This window comes from Xenopus laevis, chromosome 9_10L (assembly GCF_017654675.1).
Source record: "Xenopus laevis strain J_2021 chromosome 9_10L, Xenopus_laevis_v10.1, whole genome shotgun sequence".
Lineage (NCBI taxonomy): Eukaryota > Metazoa > Chordata > Amphibia > Anura > Pipidae > Xenopus > Xenopus laevis.
The window spans coordinates 65,853,491-65,875,261 of record NC_054387.1 but is presented as its reverse complement, the minus strand read 5'-3'; the positions used below and the strand labels follow the sequence as shown (position 1 = coordinate 65,875,261).

The following is a 21,771-nucleotide window of genomic DNA, read 5'->3' as shown; positions in this document are numbered from 1 at the left end:
TCCAGGAAGGGAGTTATGAAACCGCGAATCAGTGCTCTGTTTAAAGACTTTAGTAGCCAGGGACTCCATTCCGCAGATCCAGTCCAGAGATTGGAGTTCACCTTCCAGAGGAAAGCTGTCCTGTGGAAAGACTATTTAAAGTTAATTAGAATGGTAGAGTGTGTCTCTCAACAGGGCACAGCAGGTAGGAGACCTGGCTGTGTGAGGAACTCCCAGAGGAGCTGGGAGTGCTGCCTGTTCCTGCAAGAAGCAGAGGGAGCCCGTGACTCTCACAGAGAGTACTGTGAAGAGAGTGAGGAAGCAAGGAGGCTGAATAACCACTACAGGAAGGAGTCCTGTGAGTACAGGGGTGAGCCAAACTATTTATTGTGCTGGTTGTCCACAAGGGGCCCAGTCTAGTCAGGGACTGCTTCAAAGTGTGAAGGTAGTGCCCAGTGGGCTAGGTTTTATTTTTATTATTTGTTTGTATGATACAATGGTCACCCCTGTGTCTGTGCATTATTGACGGTGTGAGTTGAAAAGTAGGAAAATAAACCTGTGTTTTCCTTGAAGAAGCTGTGTGTCACTGTCTTTATGGTCCTTTTTCCTATGCTGCCTGCTCACCATTGACTAATCCCCCCTAAAAGTTACGTGTACAAGCCGCCAGCTTGCCACACCTGTAATAGGGAAAAACACAGGTCAGTGGTAAATAGGTAGATTATATTGATAATGCAGAGTTTTCAAGACTTTGTTCTCGAATATTTGGTCACACCTTAATTTATACTAACAAATACAACAAAATATGCTTATAATGGGCACACAGCTCTAATGGCATCTAAGTAGGTATACTGGTTATCCCCCCATAAACATATTCCCATAGAATCCTGTAGGGCAGTGCCATACAACTGGCAGCCTGTGGACTGACCACCCCTGGTGTAGCTCCCCAAATTAAAGTCTGCCTGCTGTGGCTGCTTACCTTGTGTAAGTTTTAAAAGGTATCAGAAGTGAGAGTAACTGATTCCTGCATTGTTTACACTTCAAATTCAGACAGCAAGATCCTGCATTTTTCACACCTCAGACCCACACTGAAAGTGCCCACATTTTTCACCTATTTACACCTCAGACATATTGTAGGAGCAGCACTGACATTGTGTCACTGTATGCAGCACGGTATAAACTGTTCATCTTAGAGTCCTGATAAGTTTCCCTGTCTCCTGCTGTATTCTGCCTGCCCTATGCTCCACATGTTTCACATACTCTGCCTGCCCTATGTTCCCTGTGCTCTGCCTATCACCATTAATGTGGACATGGTCTTAAAAGTTCTTGTGGTAACATGGCTGTGGTTTAAAGTCTGTGTGGTTTAAAACAGTAAGTGATCAACAATGGCTTCCATTATTGGCCCTCCACCATGTAGGCCAGAAAAATTCCAACACAGTAAAAAGAAGTTGGACAGCACTGCTGTAGGGAAGTGTTTCTCCCTAGATGACAGGTATATGGGATACATACTTTAAATTGGACACAGACAGAGGTTTTCCCTCCAGTGAAGTTGCAGCTAAATCTGGTAGAGGAGCTAAAGCAGATGTAATTCCCTCCTGCAATCACTGCATGTGCAGTAAGTTGATTGGTGGTCAGAGGTCCAGTGTTTTCAGTACTGGACCCAAACAGAGCACTGAAGAGGATGCTTCATTAAGAACTCTATCAACCTTACTGCATGGGAATTCCATTGTTACACATGCCCTTGAGAATTGGTGGTCCCATCCCATAAAAAGGCATTTGGTGCTTCACAAAGTTTCCTTTGCTTCTTCAGTGTTTGTGTTGTGATGCTGCATTAATATCTCTAAGGCAAAAATATGTACATCAACCAATAGGAGCCCAGAGTATCAACATGTATTTACATTTATGTATTTATTTATTTATTTATTTTTGAAGTTTGTCTATATTTTGCTATGAATAATAAATATAAAAGGGCCCAAAAGTTTCTATGTTGCAATAATGGTTATCTTGTGTGAACCTGAACCAAACATCTCTTGAGGGAAGTTCTTCACATGCCATTAGGCCCCAATACCCTCCAGTTTATTGAGAGGTTCATCATAGCAAAGTTTCTGAGCACATAGGGGGAAAATTAAGTTTTCATACACTTGAAAAAGAGCTATTAAGCTCGAAACATGTTGTGTGATGGTGAATAAAGGCACCTTTTTGCGCCTAATGGTATTCTTGTCCTACACTTTTGAATTATTAAATTTACTAAAGGGCGAAGTGGGTTTAGTAATTCGCCAGCGTGATGTCATTTTGCTACTTCGCCAATTTACTAAGGGGCACATTTACTAAGCTCGAGTGAAGGATTTGAAGTAAAAAAACTTCGAATTACGACTTTTCTTTTGGGGTACTTTGACCATCGAATAGGCTACTTTGACCTGCGACTACGACTTTGATTCGAACTAAAAATCGTTTGACTGTTCGACCATTCGATAGTCGAAGTACTATCTCTTTAAAAAAAAAACTTTGACTACCTACTTCGCCACTTTAAACCTACCGAGCTTCAATGTTAGCCTATGGGGACCTTCCCCATAAGGTTTCTAAGCTTTTTTTGATTGAAGGAAAATCCTTTGATCGTTCGATCAAACGATTTTTCCTTCGATCAAAGTATTTGCGGTAAATCCTTCGACTTCGATATTGGAAGTCAAAGGATTTTACTTTGTGGGTCTAATATTGAGGATTAATTAACCCTCGATATTCGACCCCTGGCGAAAATTCACTGGTGAAGTAGATAGACTGTAGCTCTACTTTGCTCCCTAACGCCAGACGAAGTTGCATTCTGGCGAAGGGACGTAACTATGTAAATTTACATTTTTTTTTTCTGAACGTTACCTCTTTCAGCAGAGTTTACTTTGCCAGGTCAGACCAGCCGAAGTACAATAGAGTAGATAGGAGTTTGACAAAAAAAGTTGAAGTCCCTAAAAACGCTGGCGTTTTTTACTGGATGATAGGCTGAAAAAGATCAAATTTTTTTTGGGGGTACCCTCCTTCCCCCTTACATTTGGCACCTAAACTTTACAGTGGGCACATGTGTAGGGCAATATAAGACCTCTATTTAATTTTATTAAGTTTCCCTGGCCCTGTGTAGTGTAATGTAGTTGCTGCAGCATACACGTCCATTGTACTTTAATTGCATGCCGTATGCTAATTAGGCATCACTAGCGTAACTTCGGACTGCTTGTCGCATTATCGCCAGCGCAACTTCGGATCTATGTGAATTTGCGATGTCCTGCCAAATCTATGCCTGGCGTAGTGTTGCAGATGTGAGCGAAGCCAGTGCTGGCGGATCTTCGGAGGTAAGTAAATTTCCCCCATAGACTGAGATATGATTGTGTATTGTAACATTTCCCATGAAGCAATGACTGGAGGGGTTGCTGTTGTACTGGTTACTAGAGCAGAGGAAGAGTAAAATCATATACTGTACATCACCTATGAATTAATGAGTTTCATTTTACTTTATATATACTTAATTACTTACAATATCTCTGTTGCATTGGGCTTTGCTTATAAATTGTTAACCACACAGAACCTTTTAAATTAACAGAAATCAAGAAATGATCAATAAATGAGTTAAAATCATGTCAATACGACAGGTCCTACATAAAATGCCCAACTCTTTCTGAGCATAGTTTGTTTCAACAGGATTTCATTGGCACAAATTTATGGATCTTTTCTCGACAGCTGCAATTGCTTCTCCCAGAGTTTTTATAAATCGGTACACATCATGGAATGTGTTGTAGAGGGGTACTGGAGCGATTCGTAATCCATTTGGCTCCCGCATGTCACACTGAAAAGGCAGAAATATGTATATATTTAGTTGATTTTTCCTACAGAAACCAAAAAGACTTTGAATAAGACAGAAATTAAAAACAAGCAGTACCCTCTCTATAGTTCAGAATCTAATAGAATTAGGGATGCACAGAATCCAGGATTTGGTTTGGGATTCGGCCAGGATTCGGGATTTCATCAGGATTTGGATTTGGCCAAATCCTTCTTCCTGGCCGAACCAAAGTTGAATTTGCATATGCAAATTAGGGTTGTGAGGGAAATCGCATGACTTTTTGTCATAAAACAAGGAAGTAAAAAATGTTTTCCCCTTCCCACCCCTAATTTGCATATGCAAATTAGGATTCTGCTTCGGTTCGGTATTCGGCCGTATCTTTCGCAAAGGATTCGGGGGTTCAGGCAAATCCAAAATAGTGGATTTGGTGCATCACTGAATAGAATGTTCAAAAATACCTCTAATCACAAGAAAACCTGGAATTTTCTAGAGTTTGATTGAAATCGAAATTAAACAAATCAGTTATTTTATTTGCACAATACAAATCATTGTGTGCACTGAGATGTAAGGGAGATCATTCATGAAAACAAAAATGTAATATCAATTTTTAATTATAATGATGTAGAAGGGTAAAGGTTTTGCTCACCGTTACTTTAGTCACTCCCTGTAAGGGTTAACCCAGTCAAAAGCTAGACCTGTTTCACATTTAAGTGTTGGGGGTGCTTCCTTTTTGAGGTTAAAGTGTTCCCTGGTAGTTCTATAGTTGGCCAGGAGTATCAGGTTTCTATAAAACCTTTGGAGTTTTACTGCAGGAGGTAGTGAATGCTGCTGGAGAGCCTGAGGCAGGAGGTCTCACCAAGGGCCTGAGGTGGAGTTAACCCTAAGATAAACAAAGCCGAAGAGAAGTTGTGGCTGCAAGAACCAAAAACCCTATCAATGAGGTATAGACAGAGAAAAGCAGATGCTGTTATTAAACTCTTTACGAGTGTTATATAGATGGGGTAGCTAAAAAAAAAAATCAGCATATGCTAAACCAATGAGATATAATGTGGGGTAGTTCCCCAGGTGACACTGACCAAGTGTAAGGAATTCTGTGTGTAATCTCTTGGAGTACCTTTGAGACATCTTGAAACATTGTGAGACAAGTCTGATCAGTGTATCTTGCACCACTGTATCTGTGTTTTACTGTATCTATTAGTGATGGGCGAATTTGCGCCGTTTCGCTTCGCCGGAAAATTCACGAATTTCAGACAGTGAGGGCTCATCTCAGAGAGAGGGTAGAAAATGTAACAACTGGTAAAGGCCAATACAACCAGGGAAGGGTTACAATGAGTTCACAATTGTGCACAGTTTCTGAAAATATTAAATTACCCTTCACTAAATAGCTGTCATCCCACAAGACACTTCATGTTGTTTAGACAATCGCTTCCTCTTTTCTTTCATATGAGAAACACATACTGTATGCACATGCAATGAGTGGAATAACTGTATTGCAATTTTGGAAAATACCACAGAGAATGTGGCACTTAATCGTTTTGTTTTCACAATCAATTCGTATAAATGCTTCAACCCGAACTTAAGCCTCTGTGCTTCAATTCCAGAAACAATATTCAGTCTCATTCTCTTACTCATAGAGAAACTGCTATTATTTAATTCTGCTGAAGGTTATTGTGCTTACAAACTTCCATTGTGTTTGGCTGTTGAGAAAATATAGCTCTACGGAAGTAGAAACAGTGTTTTTATTCCATGCTGGCTGTGCTGTTAACAGGATTTGTGAGAGCTATTTCTGCTAGTTCATTCAAAGTGATTTATTAGCCCTTCCAGGAATGTATGTTATGCACCTTCTTTAATAAATAGATTTACAAATAGAAATTCTTGTGCCTGGCAAGTGCTCTCCATTAAGTACAGTAGCTGAGCACTAACATAGAAAACACTCAAGCAAAATGGCCACAGACTCTAATGCCCCCTCTGAAATTGATATTTTTCACACTACAGCTGCATAAAGAGCCAGAATTTGCTCTGTGTAAATTTGATATGAACAATGTGCTACAATAATGATAACAGTAAGGATTATCTGAAGAAACATAATACAGCTACTACTGTAACTGTTGCCTCACTTACTAGGGTTTGTACAACGCCATATATAGATTTACTGGAGCTAATTTATAAGCACTTATAAGCAACCTTAGCCAAGTACAGTAAGCTATAGCCACATCCTATGTATATTTGCTCTTTAATTAAATGTATCTCCTTAATAAAATCTAATTTGTTGTAAATTAACTCACCACAACTCCTCTTTTTTCCAGTTCTTCGAAAACAGCTTTTATGGGCAGGGAGAATGTGAGAGAAAGTTGGCAGCCTCTTTCCTTGATATTAGAAGGTGTTAGAATGTCTGCATAAGGCTTATGGGGTTCTTCTGTTGATTTACTGAAATAATATTTTATTAAATGTTCTAAATAACCAGTGAGCAATATAGATTTCTTTCTTAAAGCCTCCATACTAGTTTGATTGAAGATCTGTATTAAAACAAAACAAAAACAAATATTTTAAAATATTTTTTTGCCAACTTATTTTTTTCATGACCCAATTTTTTTTTTGTAACATGTTTTATTTGTAATTTTTCAGTAAATAAAGCACTTTGTGGTACATATGGCATATGTCACAGGTTAGTGCAGAACAACATAAAAAGAAAAAGAAAATAAAAAGGGCTCCAATAGGAGCAAAAGACATTGTAGTGCAACAGGCATTTGCATCGGTTGTATGGAAGGCAGGCATAATCTTGGGCTATGGTAAACTACATACATATTGGGCGACAGAATGAGCAATGAGGAGGTGGGCTCAGGCGTGGAGATAGAGCCAGTTATATGACCAAAGGGACATGGGCATCATGGCATAATATGGGGAGTACTGCACAAGGTTCTCAATGATTGCTATGAGGACAAACCCCTAAATTCCCACAACGACCAGACCTTGAGGTAATAATCCATCCTGTTTTGCATATAGGCAATGTTTGACTCAAATATTCTGTTGCTATTAACTCTCCGGATGATTTCAGGCTTAGTTGGCGGAGTTGGGTCCTTCCATCTGGAGGCAATTGCTAGGCGTGTAGCCGTTAAGATCTGATTCACTAAAGCCTGACCACATCTACGTAATTTGGGGATGGGTTTACCAAGTAGGAGTCATGACCCAATTTTTATACCAGAATCACTTTATGTATTGTTATTGACCATGTTTTTCTAAAGAAAATTATCAAATCCAAAAAAAATGCAAATTATGCCAACTAAAACCTGCATTTTATAAATCGGGGGAAAAACGCAATTGATAAAAAAATGAAAACTTGAATTAAAAAAACATGATTAAAGGAGAAGGAAAGGCATGTTATACTTGAGAGTACCAAAAGTTAGGCACCCCAAGTGATTCTGTTTACTTACCTGAAACCCCGGCCTGATACTCCTATCAGCAGAAAATTGAACCAGCCTGGAGTTATTCCAGAGAGCATGACAGAGCAATCATCTTCCTGCTTCTTCTTTCTTTTCACGGCAGTACATGAACAGTAGAGCGAAAAAGCAAACTTTTACGTATAAGCCTGATATTTCCTACTGTGCAAGCTAAATATTTCTACTGTGCATGCATCTCTCCCAAAAGTAGGAAGACTATCACTCTGTGGTGCTCACTGGAATAGCCTCGGACTGTTGCAGTTTTCTCTTGAAAGGTGCACTGGCCTGGGGTGTCAGGTAGTATATACAATCACTTGAGCATGCCTAACTTTTGGCACCCCCAAGTATAAATGCCTTTACTTCACCTATAAGACTTTTAAACATTTTGTTAATTTTTTCACCAGGAATTTTTTTTTCCTACAATTTACTTTCATTGGAAGTATTTCCTCCCCTGTGCAAAACATAAGCAAACGCTCAAGAAAATATTGTGGACTAGAGTTTCCTATAGATGTTCATTATATAGTGAATAAAGCACCCGCTATTGTAAAATATAAGGATATTATAAGTTACAGAGGAGTTCCATGGTAACTTCTAATTTCCTCATATTTTGCAACAGGAGGTACTTTATTTATTATAATACACAAGTTTCAGTGAGTCATGTGACAGAAATTACATCACCAAGCTCAAATTATAACCAATGACATCACTAAGCACCATTTATAAGAATATAATTTACAGGATATTCATGGCTCTTGTATATTATAAGAATATATTATCATTATACGTTTTTTTGGCAATTTTTTTTATCCCAATTTTAACTAATTTATCAATAATTGTTCTGGGAAAAGTCATTGTGAAAAAATTTAATTTGTGCGTCTATTCGAATAGTACTACTTTTTTTAATTGATGCTCAAAGCTCAACTTTATCGTATTGTTGCCATGACAACTCAAATTTATCAGATTATTGGATGGAAAACTATCATAGATCACAATATTATGAAACATCTTCTGGGAAATCTGCCATTGCCATGGTAATCCAGTCAAGGCCTGGCCTTGTTTAACAATTAGGAGGGGGAGATGTTTTTCTTTCTAGGTTAAAGTATTCCCTGGCAATGCTGTAGTTGGCTTGGGATGCCAGGAGTCCCTATCTTTAAAAGAGTTGTCAACATGTGGTTCTGTCTCTTTGTGGTTCTGTCTCTTTGGATCCCACTTGCTAGAGGGGATGATTTTTGCAGAGAGCATGAAGTAGCTAGTGTCAGGGAAGATCTAAATTGTGAGTGAGAGGCAGAATCAGGGTAGTTAGTAGAGCAGGGACTTTAATGAGAAGATCAGCTTAGGGATTCAAAAGGCTCAGTGATAGAGATATTCTTGGAGTAAGCACCACTGTGAGTATCCTTTTAGCTCTGGGGACTAGCTCACTAAAAATTGAGTGCCTCTAATTTTAAATAATAATTTGCCTATGGCCAATAGCATGAAGTAAATTAACTATCTGAAACATCTATAGTAATTCTATATTGTACCATCTGTGTAGTAACTCCAAACAAAAGGACTGTATGTGATCCGATGAATAAAGACTTAATTTTTGTTTTAGAAACCACTTGTACCCAAGTTATTTGTGTAATCTGTTTTGTGTGTATGAATTGTGTGGTTAACCCTTTCTCCATCCTACTCGTTTACCTTACAGCATCATTATCTTATATTCACATAAAAATCTTTAAAAATGTAAAATCTGATATGATAATAACAATAATAATGCTGGTGTGAATGAATATGAGTTGACACTTGCTGGAGAAAGTCATGTATACGTCGCTCAAGCAGAAAAATAAATACTGCAAAGTTCCTAATTTTACTTTCAATCTAAAAACTTGGATGTTTTCCCTTTCAGCCGCAGAGTAGGACGCATTGTCTTGATTGCATCGGGAGCTGGGATTTAGATGCCAACGGTAACTTCCATTTTCCTCTGCTTCTACAGCAGCAATTAGCATTTGGAAAGCCTAACTCCTTGTGCCAAAAGGGTAAAATCAGACATAAAACTGAGAATCGCTGAGCTCCTAACTCTCATTGCCGGAGACTCCCCGCCGTGGGTTTAATGACAGAGACACATAGTAGCTACACAGTGACATAAGTTCATAAATGAAAAACCCCGTAGCCTCACCATGATGAACTAAAGCGAAAAAATATGATTTTTATGGAGCCTATACAGTGAGGTACTTTGTATAAATGAGCCCCCCGGGTGGCGTATTCTATCTGTACTTGGATTCCCAGGTCATATTTGCTTAATTTAGCAGCTAAAATTCATGCAAAAAGCTTTCAGGATTTGGCTTAACAGCTCCTATTGTTACAGATGAAGCATTAAGTTGCAATGTAGAAAATTATACAAACAATCACCGTTCAGGAACGTTATAAACGACTGTACTCCAAATGCATTTTTAAATTGTGCTGCTTCTGCGACTGAGTTTGCTCATTTGTTTTATGTCATGTCCTTGATATTTGTTTTGTACCTCAGTGAAAGTTCTCCGTGGGGGGCGCCCGGCTCCGAATAAAAGGGACATTAAAATGTTTGTCAGGCAACTATAAAGCAAAGAAACTTGAGGCCACTTAGACTAAAGCACACAATTTGTCAAAGACATGGGGGGCACAAGTTTTTTTTTTCTTTTATTTTAAAGCATTACCCAGAAGGAAGGTTAAATTGAGTTGTTTTTTTTTTTTAAGGGGGCATCAAACGCCTCTTTAATGAAAAAACGTGCATAATGTCACTTTTTTGCTGCCTTAAAGAGAGATTATGACACAAAAAAGTAATATCTCCATTTGAGCCTGAAACACAAGATATGTCTAGTTCATTTTTGGGGGGAATGTATTAACTTAACTCGTGGACTAACAGCTTTTTAAACTAGTTTTTAAGGGCACTTCCAGGCAACACACTTCTTTAGTAGTTTAACCATAAACTAGAAAGTGTAAATTATATGTTGTTAGCTTTTTCTCAACAATGTAGAATATGTCTGTCAGGGAAAGGGTGTGAAGGGAATGTACATCCAGGGCTGGAACTAGGGGTAGACAGAAGAGGCTCCTGCCTAGGGCACAACAATAAAGGGGGTGCTTGGTGCTTCTGTGTACCCCTAGTCTGTGTTCACTGCCCTCTCTAGTGCTCCCATCCCATTTCCTCCCCCCCCACCGCCATTCTGTTACTGTGCATGTGCACAGTCTTGGTCAGGCATGCACAAAGTGGGTAGCTGGCTGGACGGCCATTTTGCCTTGGGCACCCGGTCAGCTTGGCCCGGCTGGCTTGGCCCGACCCTGTAAACATCCAAAAAATACGATGCCTAATGAAAGAAAATGTAGGTCTAAGAACCTCCCCATAATATATTCAGTCCACATATTCATTGATTATTGAAGTTATTTGTTCATATAATGGGAACGGAAATGTTATCTGCTGGTCCTGTCTTTACTCTTGGTTTTAATTCTTGAACCAATGCAGTAGAATCCAACTCTCCTCTAACCAAGCCACTGTTATTACCTAGATACTGTTACATTATTTCAAAAGTTAAAATTGTAGTCAGGCATCAATGGGCAGGGGTCTACTGACTTAAATATAAAATATCACAGGGTAGATTTTTAAAAGACATTGAGTTTGCACCTATAAAATGTAGGCAAGTTGTGTCGCCCTAGCACATGAAAATCTAAGACATTGTTGGCATCAAGAATTATAAAAATACAGCCTATTTAATAAACTCTTACCAGCATATGCAATAAAAGGTACTAAGTTTGCCTAGGTGCAGTAACCCATAGCAACTAAAAAGATAGTTTATTTTAAAAAGGTGACAAGTAGATACTACTTGATGGTCACTATGGGTTACTGCACCTGGGCAAATTTTTAGGCAGTACCATATTATGTATCTTATACCTTCTCTGTATATCTACATAAATGGTAAGGTTGATATATACTATGTTAATTTACTGCATATAACCAACAGTAAACCCAAGGTGGTGTATAGACTTAAATGATAAATCATAAGGCAAACCTGGACTGCAGAATCAATGGCATGTGCAAAATGGTATTTGCTTTAACAATAATCTGTCCTTTAACTTTAAATACATGTTTAGACTGAACAATTTGCAATATGTTGTATGTATTTTAACCTTGGTTAAACCTGCTTAGCTTCCTTTTGCAATGCTTGACAACAAACTGAAATGTATATATACAAGGATCTATCAGTTTATTACCTCTAAACTTGCATGCAGAGAACAGACCAACAGTATAGGGGGGTTCGATATTCGAAAACCATTAATTCCTGGGGTTAATTCCAAGTCTGCATAGAAAAAAAGTCAAAGAAATATATTTTATTTTTTGCTCCACAAAAAACAAATATCTAGCAACTGGAAATAGTGCTATGGATAGGTTTTAAATAAAGGAAGCTTTGGGTACTCTCATGTGTATGTAGAAAGGTGTCTGTACATTACCAGATTTCCACTTGGAAACATGACTATATAAAGACAGTGCCAAATGATACAGTTATGGAATCCATTATCCTGTAACCCTTTATCCAGAAAACTGTGAATTATAGGTCATATCCCATAGACTCTATTTACAGTAAATCAATTAATTCCAGTTATTAAAAATATTTCTTTTGTCTCTTTTATTATAAAACTGTACCTTGTACTGGATCCTAGATAAAATATACAGTAATTAATCCCTACTGAAGGTAAAACAATCCTATTGGCTTATTTAATGATTACATTATTTTATAAATTTAAAGTATAAATTACGGAAATTATCCAGAAAACCCCAGGTCCTGAGCATTCTGGATAACAGGTTCCATACCCGTATAGAGGTTATACAGTATTTGTTAATGATAAGAAAGGACTAATGGGCATTTTCAAAGACTGGGGCCAACTAGGGTCTAAGTCCTTTCAGAGATCCTCTGGTAATCTGGTAGGCCAGTCCTACCATAAGCAGAGGTGAGAAGAGAAGTAAAGATAAAAGGAAAACAGAAGCATAGACAATCAGAATAGCGAAAAGATGAAAGAAGGAAAAGATAGAAAGTAAAAGAACATGGCATTAAAGAAAGAATACAAATGTAAAACAGATACCAATACATTAATGGTCAGGTCAAATAAAAGACAGAGATTAAGGGAACCCAGAGGATGAGATAACATTATTGATAAAATAGAAAATGGGTCTCTTCAGACGTTATTTCAATTGTAGATCCAGAAAGCAGTTTAACCCCAAATTCATATCAAGATGTACAAAAGGCCATGAAAAAGGTGACAGCTTGTCCCAAGGAAATGGCTAGTTTGCCAATAAAGCATTGGGAATGTTTTGAATGTTTTGGTTCATGTTGAGCCATGAGCATCCCAGTGTAGCATACCTTTTTAAATAATAGGGACACGGAGGAATGTTTTTATTCTAATTCCTACTTTTAGATCATTACCACAAAAACAGGTGGAAAAGTAATAGGGGAGTATTCAGAAAAAAAATATGGCAGAAGATAAATAAGGAGAAAAGAGACCTAGGGCCATGCAGTACTTTTAACTTGTACCTCCTACTACTTTACATTGACATGCATGAGTAATTCCTGTGACTGCAGCAGAACTACTGTTATTCTGAAAATACTTGGTACCGAATTTTACGGGTGAATAGCAGCAGTGTAACGTTTTCATTGGACGGTGATGGGTACACTCTCATGCACAGGGATTTCCTGTGGATTCCGGTGTTCACCGATGCCCTTTTGGGGCCCGGGCTTTCTGCTGCAGAAACCAACAAGAAAGCGCATAACAAAATGAGGTACCAGCAGGATAAGACAAGACATGGTCGAGAATCAGGCAATGGGTCAAGGCAGGCAGCAAGAATCGGAGTCAGAATTCAGATAGGCGTAAAAAACCAAGGCACAATAGCAAAGCTTCGTCAGGGACAGAAACTGAAACCAGGTTAGGCAGTTTCAAAATGGTGGAGTAGGCCTTTAAAGATAATTTGGAGCAAAAGTTTGTATCAGGCGCCTCTTCGTGACATCACGTTGCCCTGCGTCATGGTGCCAGCGTCACGCAGGCCGAAAACCCAGAAGTGCACAAGGACTCTTCGAGAGACGCAGGAGGTAAGAGAGGTCGGCAATCTCCCGGCACGTCTTACAGTACCCCCCCTTCAGGAGTACCCTCCGAGGACTCCCAAACCTTGTCTGGAAATTTCCTGTGAAAGGCCTTGATCAAACAAGGAGTATGAGTGTCAGCAGCCTTTACCCAAGATCTCTTCTCAGGTCCAAAACCCCTCCAAAGGATCAAATATTGAACCTTGCCTCTCACCTTCCTAGAATCTAGAATCTCTTGAACCTCATTCATGAAGAATAATGGGAGCAGGAGGAGGTTGATCAACTGAAAAAAATTTCTTGAAAAAAGGTTTGACCAAAGAAATGTGAAACTAATTTGAGATGATCATGGACGAAGGCAGATCCAAACGGATAGACACAGGGTTGATTATCTCCTTAATCTTGAAGGGACCCCCATAATGAGGACCAAACTTGGGAGAAGGCAAGCAAAGTTTGATGTGCTTCATGGAAAGCCAAACTAAATCCCCGATTTGATAGGGAGGATTAGAACGACGGTGTTTGTCAGCAGCGGTTTTCTGAGAAGAAGAGGCTTTGAGAAGGGATTGATGGACTTGGGACCAAATGGACTTGAAATCATGAACATGATCTGCTGCTGGTATCTCAGTCTAGAAAATATCAGACAGGGGGGCAGATGGATTATAACCAAATACGGAGAAAAACGAAGAGCACCCCAGGGAATCATGTTGAGGGTTATTATGAGCAAACTCAGCCCAAGGAAGAAGTTCAACCCAATTGTCTTGATTTTGGTAAATGAAACAAAGCAGGAACTGATTGGACCATTGATTTGAGGATGATAAGCCAAAGAAAATTTTAACTTGATCCCCAGATGTTTAGAAAAAGCTCGTCAAAATCTGTAGACAAACTGCACCCCCCCGATCAGACACGATGGATTGAGGAACTCTGTGAAAATGAAAAATCTCTTTAATGAAGGCTGGGCTAAGAGGGAAGTTTCTTCAGAGGAATAAAATGGGCCATCTTGGAAAACTTGTCTACTACCACTAAAATAGTAGTCATATCCTGAGATTTGGGCAAGTCCACAATGAAGTCCATAGCCACCTCTGACCAGGGCCAAACAGGAACAGGTAAGGGTTGGAGAAGACCACATGGCAAGGAATGAGGAGTCTTCTGTTGTGCACACACAGTGCAGGCTGAAACAAAAAAGTTTAACATCTTTAAGCATAGAAGGCCACCAACAATATCTAGAAATGAAATTGTGAGTCTTCTTAATCCCGGGATTAAAAGGTGAGCCCATTCAAGGACTTGGTCAACCCTTTGCTGGGGTACAAAAATCATGCCAGGAGGACATTCAGGAGGATGTTCCACATTAGACAGATCTGACCATAAAAGAGAAGTAGGTGCCACCACTAAGTCATGGGGGATAATAGGAATGGGTGGGGTTGGATTCACCTCTCTCTGAACCAGGCATCTAGATAAAGCATCCACCTTCGTGTTTTTCGAACCAGGACGATGGGAAATGAAAAAGTTGAATCTGGAGAAAAACAAAGGCCTGACGAGGATTGGGTCTTCTGGTGGAGGAAATATATTCAAGATTCTTATGGTCAGTTAAGATGGTAATAGGCTCTTTAGCCCCTTCAAGTTCGCGGCTACCCACATCATAATTCCTCTCTGCAGGAGACAGTCTGTTAGAGAAATAAGCACAGGGATGAAGAGTCCCTTCGGAACTCTGCATGCTGAGACAAAATGGCCCCAACTTCCACCTCAGAAGCATTGACTTGCAGAATAAAGGGCCGGGCAGGATCGGGATGAAGAAGAATTGGAGCAGAACTAAATAATCTTTTAAGAGTTTAAAATGCCTCTTGTGCTTGTGGGGTCCAAGAAGTTTTAAAAGGTTTCTTCGTGAGAGCCGTAATAGGTGCCACTGTCTGGGAAAAATTCTTGATGGATTTGCGGTAAAAGTTGGCAAATCCCAAAAAACGTTGTATGGCTTTCAGACCCATAGGAACAGGTCAATCCAGAACAGCTGAAACTTTAGCAGGGTCCATCTCAAATCCGGAGGGAGAAATCACGTATCCCAAAAAGGAGATTGTGGACTTGTGAAACTCACACTTTTCAAGCTTGGCGTAAATGGCATTCTCAATTTTGGGGCCCGTGCTTTCTGCTGCAGAAACCAACAAGGAAGTGTGTAACAAAATGTCCATAAACGAGGTACCGGCAGGATAAGATAAGACGTGGTCGAGAATCAGGCAATGGGTCAAAGCAGGCGGCAAGAATCGGATTCAGAAGTCAGGCAGGAGTCAAAAACCAGGAATATGAGGCACAATAGCAACGATTCTGCAGGAACAGAAAACTGAAACCAGCTTCGGCAGTTTCAAAATGGTGGAGTAGGCCTTTAAACATGATTTGGTGCCAAAGCATGAATCCGCACCTCTTTGTGACGTCACGAAGCCGGGCGTCATGACGCCAGCGTCACACAGACCGAAAACCTGGGAGTGCGCGTCTGCGCACAAGGACTCTTTGAGACCCGCCGGGAGGTAAGTGAAGTCAGCAATCTCCCGGTGCTTGGTACAACCAGTACTGGAAGTGTCACAGGTTTCCCATTCAAGTCAAAAGAAGGAGTTTTTTCACCTGACTGCATAATATCAGTGGAAAGGGGACAATAAGCTGGGCAAAAACATTTGTGTGAAGCATCAGCATTCTTCAGTTACAATGCTGCTAGTAAACTGCACATTAATACAAGGAATTCAAACTTACGGTTCTCCATCTTGAATCTGGTTTTTAAATCATGACCCCACCATCCTATTAACCTGGAAAAATAAGAATCAAAATCGGTGTGGACTCATCACAGGCTGTTTATAATGGGATCAGACATTACTAGCCTTCACATACACTACACATACACATACACTAGAATTATCTCAAAATAGAAACTATTGTAATTTTTTGGCTCCATTCATTTATGTACCCTGGCTATGATTCTGCCATTGCATAATATGCCCTGAGGTTTTAGTCAGGTACAGGATAGTTTTCTTTTATAGCACTTTCTAGGAAAGTAAGACAGATAGATCTAACTAGCAAGATGGGCTGTGTTCCAACCAGGAGAAATACTGTATAAGGGAGGCTCTGCTTGCATAAGTGAAGAGACCTTAGTACTAAAGAGGTTGAGTACAAACTCTTTAGTACTGAGGTCTCTTCACTTATGCCAGTGGTCCCCAACCAGAAGCTTGTGAGCAACATGTTGCTCTCCAACCCCTTGAATGTTGCTCTCAGTGTACTCAAAGCAGGTACTTATTTTTGAATTACAGGCTTGGAGCAGTGGCGGAACTACCGGGGGAGCAGGGGGTGCAAGCGGGCCAGGGCCTGCACCCCCTCACACACCACTGAAATGCGGGCCGAAAATAGCGTACGGAGGGGGGCCCGGCTGTGCATCCTGCACCAGGGCGCGCCCCCCTCTAGTTACGTTACTGGCTTGGAGGCAAGTTTTAACTGCATAAAAACTAAGTATACTGCCAAGTAGAGCCTCCAGTCCACATAGGGGCTACCAAATAGCCAATCACAGCCCTTATCATGCTTGTGTTGCTCCCCAACTCTTTTTACATTTGAATGTGGCTCACGGGTAAAAAAGGTTGGGGATCCCTGACTTATGCAACTACATATGTACAACTACATCTCCCCTTCATTCCTTTCATTTAGCAAAGGCCCATCCTGGGTGTTAAGAGTCCAATGTAACAAATGTTTTATGCTTCCCTAGTCAGTCATAGACTAACTGAGACCGGGCCTAAGAGAATCCTAACATAGGGAGATGTTCAATGTCCCTTTCCTATCACATAATAATCAAACATAAGAAAGGCAGGAACAGTCTGTAGCAGATACCTACAGTAATAGCTCTATTTTGGGTAACTCTTATAGTTTTTGAGATAAAAATATATTTTAGCATGTTCCTGCAACTGGTCTGTATCAGATAACTTTAACAAATCATTAAAGGTGTCCTCCAACCAAAAATGTTTTCATTGCATAATGAAAGAAAATTTAATTTTGCAATACACCTTTCCCATACAGGTATGGGATCTGTTATCCGGCAAGCCATTATCTAGAAAGTTCTGAATTAAGAGAAGGTTGTCTCCCATAGACTCATTTTTAATCAAATAATTAACGTTTTAAAACATTATTTCATTTTTTCCTGTAATACAGTAAAACAGTACAAGGAATAATAATTTTAATTATTCCTTAGGAGATTTAAAGTATGGAGATCCTTATTACAGAAAGATCTCTAATCTGGAAAACCCCAAGTCCAAAACATTCTGGATAACTGGTCCCATACCTGTATAGATTAAAAAGAATTAACAATAGATAATAGATTGCTTAATTTGTCACATAGGAAGTTATACAAGTACAACCTCTAGTAAAATCTATACTGATCATTCCAAGACTGAGTAATTTTAAAATAACAATATACCAATGCATAATAATAGTAATAATGCAGTAGTGCTTACAAATCACTAAAAAGGTACAATCCATGTTTACTGCAAAGTTGTTAAGAATTTCTTTTTTTCATGCAAAGCAATTTCTAGGTGGAGATCCCAATTTAGGTTAGTGATGTAATTAAATTCACAAAATTTGCACCAAGTCAAGAAAACCATATCAACCAATTGGTTGCTACGAGTTACTAGAGCTTGTGAAAGTAGATGATCAGGTATTCACAGGAATCTCCGTGGAAAATCTACTTGCAATAAGGTCTCTGACCCTGGAGAGTGGTGGAACGAATTTGCTTTGCATCCATCCTTGGTCCATCAATGTTTCTGGACCATAGCTCCCAGCATTTTGTATTCATTGGTAAACATGTAATCATTGGTTGGTTTTGGAAGGTGTATAAAATCCTGGTGATTTTGAGCTGATTAATATTCTTCATACTGAACTGTGCATAAGGTTTTAAAAGATGGGGAAACTTACGAAGGTTTGATAGTACTGGAATGTTTTTCATGTAGAAAGGCACCAGCCAGACCACCGGCTCCTGAATTCAAGTACTACATGACATAAGATAAAATGATAGGTTAATTCATAAAACCAGGGCAAAATATCCAGTTAGAATAAGAGCAGGGGGATATCTGGCAGCCTGAGACAGGATGGCAATCCCATACGGTAAATATAAAATTGTTGGTTTATATCATTGGAGTATTCAGAGCCCTGATGATCATTAATTAGCATAGGTACTAAGGCAAGAATTTTTTTGTTTCAAAGTGTAAAATTCTGCTAAGATAATTATAAAATTCCTTTAATGCGCAACTAAAGCCAACGCTGCAAGTAGTTTAAAAATGAATGAACTTTGGTCATCTGCTTGCCTTGAGTTACAACATAACTGGGGCAGTGAAATCATTCCATCACAATTTAAGACAATAGATGCATTAAAAGATTTGTGTGCACACCCACTTTACATCTAAATGTTGCTCACAGATAAAACAGTTTGAAGGTGCCCGGTACAGACAATAATAACATATAACCATACAGGTACATAATACCAAACACAGAGTTCTGCAGATCTGTGCATAATAACATACAAAACGAAAAAAATTTGATCAAGGCACATTCCCTGGTCCCCTGTTTCACAAATTAATTTAGTATCTAAGCTAATGCATGTATTTTGCAAAATATGGGTTTTTATTTACAAAATTATGATCATAAAATTGATAAGCCACCATACCACAACAAGGTAAACCCCATATGGTGGTCCTAACTGTTTACCTCTGGTCAGGTTGTTTTCTGGGTTGGATGAAGGAACAAGCCTATGTAAATATTCAATGCTTTGGTATTGGCAAACTTCTCCCCTTGTAAAATGCTACTGGCATGGGGGAGGATCAAGCCCATTTAATCTGATGGCTTGGTCTGGAGACATTGACCCTGAGACATGCAGTTATGCAGGGAGATGTCAACCCAGAAAAAACTTGACCAGTGGTAAACAGTTAGAACCAAAATTTGGTTTCACCATGTCATGGTATGATGGCTTATCAATTTTATGATCATAATTTTGTAACTAAAAACCCTTGTTTTGCAAAATACATGCAGTAACTTAGATACTCAATTCATTTGTGAAACAGGGGACCAGGGAATGTGTGTTGGTCAAATCTTTTCTTTTTTGTATGATTGTAACTATCTTGGCCAGATCAGCTGCACTTCCATTGTATTTTTTTTATTTGGCCTTGGAGTGCTCCCACATATGCCCATTATATTTATAATATGATACATATAAATATAATATTAAATATAATATAATTAGCAAGATAAAATAGGTTAATGGAGGGGGCACCTTATAAGAACACCAACAGGCAAAGTCCACTCCCCAGTCGTGTAAGTGCAGCTCCACGTTTCCAACAGCATGGGCCAAATCAAATCCAACAAAACAGCCCTAGGGGAAACAAACAGCTCTTAGTTACTTTGCCATTAGAAACTCTGTAATATGAACCACACAACTACAGTGATATTTCTTCTCATGCAATTCAAAGAAAGGACACTAGAGGGTGGTGCAGATTTGCATATCACACTGCCAATTCAATTAAAAAGTGTTCGTAATAACAGCCAAAATTACATTTTACAGGATGTAAACTTTTAAAAAAGTAAAAAACAAAGAATTAACCATTGATTTTTTTTTTTTTTATATTGGATAATATAACCTCAATTGTAAATGTTAAGGATATTTCTATTTCCTTAAGCTTCCAGTGAACATATAAATCCACAAATAAGTAGTACTCGGAGTTCCCTGTATAACTCAGCCTGGAACCTTATGCCTTTATATGGTCACATAACTCCTCAGTGACTTCTAATATCCTTATAATTTATAATAGGGTGTACTTTATGCCTTATAATACATGAGTGATACTCAGAGTTCCTTGTATAACTCAGTCTGCAGTCTTGTGCCTTTATATGGACACAGACCAGCTCAGTGACTACTAATATCCATATAATTTACAGAAGGGGGGGGGGCATTATCCCTTATAATATATGAGTGATACTCAGAGTTCCCTATAAAACTCAGCCTGTAGCCTTGTGACTTTATATGGTCACAGAACTCCTCAGTGACTTCTAATATCCTTATAATTTACAGTAGAGAGTACATTATCTCTATGGTCACAGAACCCCTCAGTGACATCTAATATCTTTTTAATTTACAGGGGGCATTCTGTATATTAATACATTAATGTATATATTGACTAATGAAACAGAATATTCACAAATGACAAGTAAATGATTCAAATGAATAGCTTGTTAGTCTGTGTTCTATTCCGGAGCCACTCAGACACGTGCCAGAAAGCAGCAGGCAAATTCTCTTTAAAATTGTAGATCTACAGTCAGGCCCAGATTTGTGGTGAGACCACAAAGGCCGGGCCTAGGGTGTACCTCCCAGCTGCAGTCCAAGGGAGCACTGGGGACACGTACTTCTGTACGCATCATCCCCAGTGCTCAGACGTATGCGCACACTCAGGAGCAGGGGCGGTGCGAGCACGGATGCCGTCACTAGGACCCAGTGGCCTCGGTGCACCACAGCCCGAAATCCAGGCCTGTCTACAGTGTCTTGTTCTCTTTACATCTAATTCTAGTCATTAGCGTGTTGCTCAATAACAGAAACTATTTTTGCAGAAGTGATGAAACACATTGTATGAGTTCAAAATAAGAGCGTTAAAATATCTCAAGGAAGAAAAGTCTGGGTAAAGTTCAATATATGTTTATTTGATTTAATAGTTCTTGCAATGTTAAACATTTACAAACACTCTCAGAATAATACCAGATATTTCCTGAATAGCCACAAGATGGCAACATTTCCCAAACAATGCTTATCAAATAACTGTTAGAAAGAATTGCTGGCTCATTTCTAAAGGACCAAACTTGCAGCACTTTACCAGGACATGACATACACCAGTAAAATAATATATCAGACAAAATACAATCTTTAGAAAATTATGACTTTTAGACGAGTGATTACATAGTGAATAAATTACCCTCTCTTGTAAAATATAAGGATAGTATAAGTTACCAAGGAGTTCCATGACCATATAAAAGCACAAGGCTGAAGGCTGAGTATTTTCATACAGGTCATGGAACTAGGGTTGCCACCTGTCCGGTTTTGACCCGGACAGCTCGGTATTTTGAGGGGCTGCCCGGTTCTATACTTCCTGCCTGGTTTTCCAAATAAGGAAAACTGGGCAGGATTCCCTTGATTGACACGGCGATCGGCCAATCGCGGATCTCTGCATCATAGCCCCACCCACTGACATCACAGGTCCGCCCACTGACATCAGGGGTCTGCCAACTGACGTCATGGGTCCGCCCACTGACATCACAGACAAGCCCACTGACGTCACGTTACTTCCTAATGATCTCTGGCTTTGCTCATGTACTAGCCAATTACATTTTTTAGTTATTCTTTTGTCTCCCTTGCTGATTTCAGTTTTGTCCTTGTGTTTCCTGTTGTTCCATCTTTGGGGCTATGTAT

The 21,771-nt window shown here is 39.3% G+C and overlaps 1 protein-coding gene across 2 annotated transcripts in view; it reads right to left on the bottom strand.

The window, feature by feature from the left end:
- Positions 1-3,447: 3,447 nt before the first annotated feature.
- The window catches only part of kynu.L (kynureninase L homeolog), an 82,914-nt gene continuing 64,590 nt past the window's right edge, over positions 3,448-21,771 (bottom strand). For both annotated transcript variants that reach the window (XM_018235750.2, XM_018235751.2), the window contains exons 9-14: positions 19,591-19,689; positions 18,240-18,313; positions 16,044-16,096; positions 11,455-11,540; positions 6,082-6,312; positions 3,448-3,802 (exon numbers count right to left, since the gene is read on the bottom strand). In XM_018235750.2, coding sequence (XP_018091239.1) covers positions 3,662-3,802; positions 6,082-6,312; positions 11,455-11,540; positions 16,044-16,096; positions 18,240-18,313; positions 19,591-19,689 — 684 coding nt within the window. In that variant the 3' untranslated portion in view covers positions 3,448-3,661. The remainder of the gene's footprint in view (positions 3,803-6,081; positions 6,313-11,454; positions 11,541-16,043; positions 16,097-18,239; positions 18,314-19,590; positions 19,690-21,771) is intronic.